An 8,290-nucleotide genomic window follows, 5' to 3' on the forward strand; every position below is an offset into this window, starting at 1 on the left:
ACCGATCTCCTCCTCCTCTCCCCCCACCTTGGCTCCGGTGGCAAGACCTGAGCGGCTTCCGGCCGCCGGCCCACCTCAGAGTTCCGAGAGCATTCCCTGCACATGTGCAGGAAATGCTCTTTTACTTTTGGGGGGATTTAAATATCCCCCCTATATTTTTTCAACTTTTTAGATTTTTGTGCACACCTGGGGACTGCCCCAAGTGTGCAGGAAAATCTCCCTGCCTCCCAGGTGCCCCCGATGTGCAGATTTAGATATCCGCATGCAGGGGGCACCTTCGCTATTAGATATATAGATGAACTCGTGAAATCTTTATACATGTGTTATCACATGACTGGGAAACACGGGGAGTCAGTTCCACTCACTGAAAGTACTGTTTGTACTAGGAATGAAATGTGTGAAGCGGCTCCTTTAAATGATGTGTAACTTTCCTCGGAGTTATGTGTTGTAAAACAGAAGGTCACAGCTATAATAAAACTATTAACAGGAAGACAAAGAAGCTGCCAGACGAAGCGCTACAATGCATGTATATTGACACATAAGAATATAAGAGTGTAACAAGATGGGTAAGTATTATACAAAAAAAGTCCTTGTTGAGGAATAAGAAGATGTAGAAGTGTTTTTGATGAAATTCCCCAGAGTACATTTCCGTTACGTAATTACTTCTTCTGAACGCAGTCAGGTAAACAGGATTGTGTCTTCTGTTCATTCATTCATCATAGATTGCAATCATTCAGAAAGATAATCAAAATAACCCTAACCCATTATACATGGAAACTTTCATAGACGGGCATGCTGATGAAGGGGTAGTAAAACTAATGGATTTTGATTACCTTTCTGAATTATTGCAATCTATGATGAATGAATGAACAGAAGACACAATCCTGTTTACCTGACTGCGTTCAGAAGAAGTAATTACGTAACGGAAATGTACTCTGGGGAATTTCATCAAAAACACTTCTACATCTTCTTATTCCTCAACAAGGACTTTTTTTGTATAATACTTACCCATCTTGTTACACTCTTATATTCTTATGTGTCAATATACATGCATTGTAGCGCTTCATCTGGCAGCTTCTTTGTCTTCCTGTTAATAGTGACTGTAAAACATACAAGATTGTTACCAGCACTGTTTATTATTGAAAATTGTATAAATGGTGATGAATGTCAACAGGATAGTGTATCTTAATATATTCATTATATAATTGTAACAGTGGTTTCAAATTCACCTTGGACCATGGGATTGAGTAGGATTGAACGTTGCTTGAAATTATCAGATAAAGGTATTTAATCAGGATATTGCATTGGATACATTAATTGTTGATGGTAATAGTGCTCCCAGTTTTTTGTCTCGTTTGGTCCACTAAAAACAGCAAGTGCCTGTCCTACCTTTCAATAAGCTCCTTTAGCAAAGAAGGCTCTTTAATCTCTTCGGACCTTTTGTTCCCTCTCTGAGCCTCTGTTCTAGTTTCCTTCATGTTTAAACTAAAACTAGATTCCTAATGTTTAAAGGTATTGTTTCCTTTGCTAACCATTTGTGAGATGAAAGGCATGCTTGTTTACCTTTCCCACACTCACATCCCTTTTAATATTTTGAATTATCTCAGAATAGTCTGTAGACTGGGCAAAGATATCCGGCCCCTTTCGCCTTTGCCTCAGCTGATCTTTCCATGCTGTTCCTCTCTGAATCCTTTCCGCAGTCTCTGCATTTGAGGAGCTATGATCTGGCAGTAGGAGGCATCTAATGATGAAACACTTAAAAAAAGAAAGAAATACCTTCCTCTCCTTATCCAGGTACTTATTCTTGCACCTTTTCTGTAGAGGGGGGTATTCTCTTCTCAGGAGTGGTTTTTGTTTCGAATCCCAGAATAGCACCAGTTTGGTGAAAATGTACCACTATATGCACCAATAAACTTTGATGAGTGTTTGTTTCAAAATCAGCTAAAAGTAAAAAAAGGAGGGGTGTTGGATGGTACAATCTTGGGAAACACCCACCCATATTTCAGAACCCTTTCCCACCCCTGTCCACATGGCGATGACTACAGACATGACCACAAATAGGACAGGAGCACAGGCCATAGTTGCTTGGTATTCTTCTTTTGTGCATGAAACGCCATCAAGTCACAGCTGATTGATAGGGACCCCGTAGGATTTTCAAGGCAAGAGACAAGCAGAGGTGGTTTGCCACTGCCTGCCTCTCACCAGCCACAAATGGACTAGCAGAGCTTGCAATCACCCCTATCCTCACCTCGTGTTGTTCTAGCCTTCTTATATGTGGAGGGAAGCCCTTCCTGATCTCGTCGGGGTACGACCGGGGAACTGGAATAAGATCTTAAAATGGACCTCCTGAAAGTTTCCAACTCCATTTTGAAACCAAAGAAATTCTTCATTCCTATGACTCTTCCAGGTAGACTCATCTAGAATATTACACTTCTAATAAGTCTTCGGGGAGGGAAGGCAGTGTGGTGTAGCCCAATCTCGTCAGATCTCAGAAGCTAAGCAGGGTCAGTGGGGATACCACCGTGGAAGACTCTGCTGAGGAGGGCAATGACCAACCACCTCTGTTTCTCACCTGCCTGGAAAGCCCTTTGCCGGGTTTGCCCTAAGTCATCTGTGGTTTGACAACACTTAACACAGATGCAATAATTCTTCTTTGGATACTGTTTCATGATTTCTCTCATCACTGTATTGCATTAAAAGAGTAGGCTGACAGAAATCCCACAGTGTTGGGCCAGTAGCTTCTTAGCAGAGGGAGTCGTGTCCTTGTAACTACAGATCCCCCCCAAACAACACTAATTCAAAGGGGAGAAAAATAAGCAGAATACCTGTGTGGGATTGGGAGGACAGTTTATAGATGTAAAATTTAATACCATTGGGACTTAAGGATAAAGGATATTCTTGGTTCTGCACATTTCTTTTTACATATTCAGATCTCTAGAGCTTTGCTATTCTTGCCTATGAATTAATAAACCATTTTTTTGTTGTTTCTAGGTTGTATTTTCATTCTGTCCTCCTTTCTTGTTAATGTTTTTATGGTCTCCTTTGCCCCTTTGTTTATTCTGCTGATATATCTTACATGGTTGCAATACTACCTAAGCACAGTAGATCGGTCTCAGTCACTTGCTTAAGACGTCATCGTTTCCCAGTCCTGTAGAGACTAATGCGCTTACCTTGTCCTTCAGAGAGAAGCTGGGTGATGGGAAACGACACACAACTGGCAGAATTCATCCTGACGGGCTTCTCAATGACGAGGAAGTTACAGAAAGTCCTATTTGCACCGTGTCTCACACTCTATCTACTGATGATCGCTGGGAATGCTCTTGTTGTGGCCTTGATCAGCTTTGATTCCCGGCTTCACACCCCCATGTACTTTTTCCTGTGTAATTTCTGTGTGGCAGAGATGCTGGTCACGTCTACAGTGGTCCCCAGAATGCTGGTGGGCTTAATGGCTGAAAGGGATACCATCCCCTTTGGGGAATGCTTGGCTCAGTTTTACTTCTACTTTTCCCTGGGGACCACAGCATTCCTCCTCATAGCTGTAATGTCAATCGACCGCTACGTGGCTATATGCCACCCCCTCCGCTACTCAACCATCCTGACCAACCATGTCTGCATCCAATTGGCTTTTGGCGCATGGGCAACTTCCTTCTTTTCTATGATCCCCCCATCTGCACTCAGAGCTAGATTGTCATTTTGCCGATCCAACCAGATTGACCATTTCTTCTGTGACAATGCACCTTTGCTTAAACTTTCCTGTTCAGACACCCACCTCATTGAGCTCTGGGATTTCCTTCTTGCCGTTTTCTTTGTCTTAAGCTCTTTCACAGTGACAGTGGCCTCCTACGTTGCCATCATCGTCACCATCATGAGGATCCCTTCAGCTACAGGCCGCCAAAAGGCCTTCTCCACCTGTGCCTCACACTTCACTGTGGTCATCATTGGGTATGGCACCACCATTTTCGTCTACGTGAGGCCCAACAAAAACTACTCCACAGACCTAAACAAAATGGTAGCTCTGTTGACCTCTATAGTGACCCCATTTCTAAATCCATTTATTTTTACCTTGAGAAATGAGAAAGTCAAAGAGGTCTTTAGAGACTGGTTGGGGCATCTAAGAAGTCTGTAGAACAGTACAGGGACTTGAGAATTGCCTTCCCGGGTCAGATCAAGGTTGATCTAGTTCAGCTTAGTTTCCAACAGTGTCCAACCAGATCCATTTGGGGACACACAAACATGAAACATGGTGGGTATAGCAATCCCTTTTTATTGATTCAAAAGTATCTGAGAATCTAAGTCCTCTTTATCTGGAGATTTCATTTTGCTGTTATTACTAAATGTAATGATAGACCTGTCTGCCATGTATTGGTCTGTGAATAAATTTGCTTCTTTTGTGACTTCTGACTGATTTTGTTCTCTGGGTAGGAGCCTAATGATATTCTGCTGATGAAAAAATAAAAGAAAAGCCTTTTTTATTTTCTTTTGTTAATTTATAGCCCACCTTTCTCACTGACACATTGTGAATCGATGCAAACTATAGGTTGAAACATCTGATAAGCAATGTCATAAAACTAGGATCACAGTGGTCTGAAACAAAGCACTGATGATTAGACATGGAACATTAAGAAACGCAGAAGAGGTGTTACATAAGTACAAAACAATGCAATGAGATTAGGATAATACATACTATGATAATCCTATATACACACACAAACACCCACATATGATCATCTGTGCTGGTGACGACTCACCTACTCTCCCATTGGCCACTGGGGAAGCTGCCTTGGTGTCCTATTGGCCTGTCCTGCCGATTCCTCCATTCTTACATGCCCATTTTTGACACATTGCACCTTGAGAGTTGTAGTTCTCAGCTGGTCTTACTGCAACCATAGCGAAGGGAATTAGAACTACAGCTCCCAAGTTGGGAGTTCCAAGAGGCTGTGGGGCATTAGCAGGAAGTCTGTTAAACTGTTAATCAGTTAAAGTGTTAAACATGAAATAGCTTTGGAACTGAAAGGGGTTGGGGGGAAAGGGAAGTCCTGAACATCTTCTGAGTTACAACTTATCTCCAGACTACAGAGATCAGTCGCCATGGAGAAAGTGGTTTCTTTGGAGGGTGAGCTCTATGGCATTATACCTCACTGAAGTCCTTCAATGAACCTGGCTCTTCCCTTAGTATTGCCAACCTCCAGGCACCTGGAGAACTCCAAAATCAGTTCTCCTGGAGAAAATGACTGCTTTGGGCAGTGAATTCTATGGCATTATACCCTGCTGAGGTCCCTGGTATGTATTGAATGTTATTGCTTATTGAATGTAATGAATATTTTATACCTGACTAGGATGAAATAATGATACACTACGCACTTTACTAAATGATGACCTTAAATAGAACACATTAGTTTGCTAAAAGGTTTTTGCAGTGTATATTTATTTGTTACTAGACTCTCCTAACACTGCAGCTTGGGTTGCTTCAGAGGTCTAGATATGACCGGTCAGCCGCTGTTGAATATATAATCCAGACAGATCCATGGGAACAAGCTATAATAAAAAAATACAAAATGGTGAAATTATAACTATGACAATATTTTCTTATTATCGTTCATATATCTCCACTACAGTACATATCTTTGTCACAATAATTCATTATCATTTTCAACAGTCCATTCTTAACTATCCGTATGATGAATGAAAGTGCTTCTAAATGTTCTTTCCAAAATTAAAGTGCTTGTGCTGTAGTAAATGGTTTTGTGTCCTTTGTTCTTGTGGATGATTTATGGACGATCTAATGAAGCCTCTGACAGACTTGATGACCTTTAATTCATTTTCTTCTCCGCTTTCTCAAAGAGGCAACAGAACAAAATCCATATATCCAGTTATCTATAACACATAACATAATTTATAACCACAGTTGCATTAAGCACAATAATTCATTCAATATCATTCAAAGACAGACAAGAATTTAACCAGCACAATTTTCACACAAGGAAAAGTTTAAAGTACCTTCATGACAACATACCTTATAATAATCTATAGCAGTGTGAATTGACACCTGTGATGTTCCTTAAAGCAATACTCTCTACAAGGAAATTAACAAAACATAAACCCTCCAATATGCAATTATACTCATAAAAAAACAAGAATAATCAACATGAGGATTAAGACCAGAGGGGGCCAGTGCATTTAATTTATGTATCCAAAAAGTTTATTCTTTAAGCAGCGCCTTCTGTATATTTATGTTCACATCAGGATCACCCTTATTTTTATGACACAAAATTTCATGTTGTCCATTGTATGATTGAATTCTACAAAAAGTTCAATGAGAGGTACTTCCATAATTACATTTTTTTAATGTGGGAATGATGTTCTAAAATTCAAACTTTAACAAGATGGGTGATACTCCCAACATAGATTTTTTTTTGACAGGAGCAGATCACCACATAGACCACGTTACAGGAGTTACAATTACTAAAGAATTTCAATGGTATTGAAAACCCCATGCTAGGTGGGGTAAACTCCCATGTTTCCAATGCCAGAGAACATACCAAACATCCACTACATTGATAATGTTCTACAGTCTGAGCTGTTTGCACTGGTTCATTACACATGCCAGAATGCACTATGAGATCGTTAATATCCATTGTGCACCCAAAGCCTATAAAAGGTAAGGAATACTACCCTGAGATATCACTTAATAAGTGCCAGTGTTTTAGCACTATTTTTCTAATAGAATTTGAAAAGGGTGTAAAATCAAAGGCACATGTAATTTTGTAATCCTTTGATATCTCTGATGTTGTACATAAGGCTGAATGTGCCACCTTATCTGCCCAATCTCTAGCCTGTTGAATGACTGTGGCAGGGTATCTGGGAAATCTAAACTCATCTGTCATAATTTTGCAATCACTTACATAAAGTTCCCCATGTAATAGATCTCAGTAAAATTCTGAGTAGACCTGATTCAGGTTGCTCTCTAAGTGTTTCAGAATCTCCTCTACTCTTAGAAATTCCCCTTGAATCAATGCAGAAAACAAAACCTGTACTATTTGTTTGTAAAAATTTGGTGTTAATAAATAAATGTGGTATGCAAAGTCTTAGAAATGATTGGAATAAGTAGCTGTTGTGCCAAAGCAATGGGATATCCCTCAGTTTTATATCTGCTGTTTCTACGGACCTTAAGCTGTGACTTATTCAGCAAAAAACTATCTTTAGGTAGGATATGTTAGACACTACATCACTGTTAAGTCGTGCGCTTAACAAAGAGTCGGAGAGTGATTCAGCAAGAATTGCGGTTTATTCTTCAGCTTAGTTACGATCGCCAGCCAGGTCCATCATTCGAACCACTCGAGCCCAAGGACAAGCACTGGCTGCTCTGTATTTAAACATTCCCGGCTAGTTTAGCCACACCCCCTGTACAAATAACAACCTATGAGGTTGAAGATATAATGCCCAATCACAAGCGGTCCCGCTTTACAGCGTGATTGGTAGACACTCTCTGGGCTAGGGCTCCTACTGGTTACATTAGGATCCTAGCCCAGGATGAAGCTCAACATGGTGTTTCAATCAGTCGATTCACACATCAGTATTTACACAGTTCACATAGCAGTTATATACAATGCAATACATAACAAATCCCTCCCCCCTAAGCAAAAACATTAGGAACAATCGTAATCGCTTAAGTAGGTGGGCACTCTGCGCACTCGCTGAGACCTCCGTGGCGTAGGAGGTTCAGGGCACCTTAGAATTGGAGGCACTCGGCTTGACTCACTCTCGAGTGGGTCAGGAACGCTACCATCCCTTGCAGTGGGTCCAAGAGTAGGGGTCTGCCCTCCCTCAGGGACAGTACTGGGCTCGGCAGGCTCGGCAGTACTCACCTCCGGCAGAGGTATGGGATGGTTGTCTGGGTCCGGTAGCTCGGTTGGCTGCGAGGTGGGCCGGCAAGTCGCCCACCGCTGCCTTAACTGGTCCACATGTCGCCTCCACTTGCGCCCATCCGCAAGCTGGACGACATACATTCGTGAGCCTACCACTTCAGCTACAGTTGCTGGAAGCCAAGACTGTCCCCCAGCATAGTTCTTGGCGAAGACTGTATCTCCGCATTCGTATGTGCGGACCTTAGTGGGGACTCCTTGCTGCTGGGGCCTCAAGTCATTCAGGTCTGGGTGGAGCCTGTCAAGTAAAGACGCTAGGCGTCGCCCCATTAGAATCTCGGCCGGGCTGCGGCCTGTAGCCGAGCACGGAGTTACGTGCTGGCGTAGGAGAAAAGACGCCAGCTTCACTCCCCAGTCCCCGGATGTCA

At 41.9% G+C, this 8,290-nt stretch overlaps 1 protein-coding gene across 1 annotated transcript; it reads left to right on the forward strand.

Moving 5' to 3' along the window:
* Positions 1–3,196: 3,196 nt before the first annotated feature.
* On the forward strand, positions 3,197–4,126 carry LOC107111635 (olfactory receptor 6V1-like). The gene has a single exon (XM_015412630.1). It carries the CDS (start codon positions 3,197–3,199, stop codon positions 4,124–4,126), a length of 930 nt encoding a protein of 309 aa, XP_015268116.1.
* The last annotated feature ends 4,164 nt before the right edge of the window (positions 4,127–8,290 follow it).

Source organism: Gekko japonicus, unplaced genomic scaffold, assembly GCF_001447785.1.
Source record: "Gekko japonicus isolate JY-2015 unplaced genomic scaffold, Gekko_japonicus_V1.1 scaffold806, whole genome shotgun sequence".
Classification (NCBI taxonomy): domain Eukaryota; kingdom Metazoa; phylum Chordata; class Lepidosauria; order Squamata; family Gekkonidae; genus Gekko; species Gekko japonicus.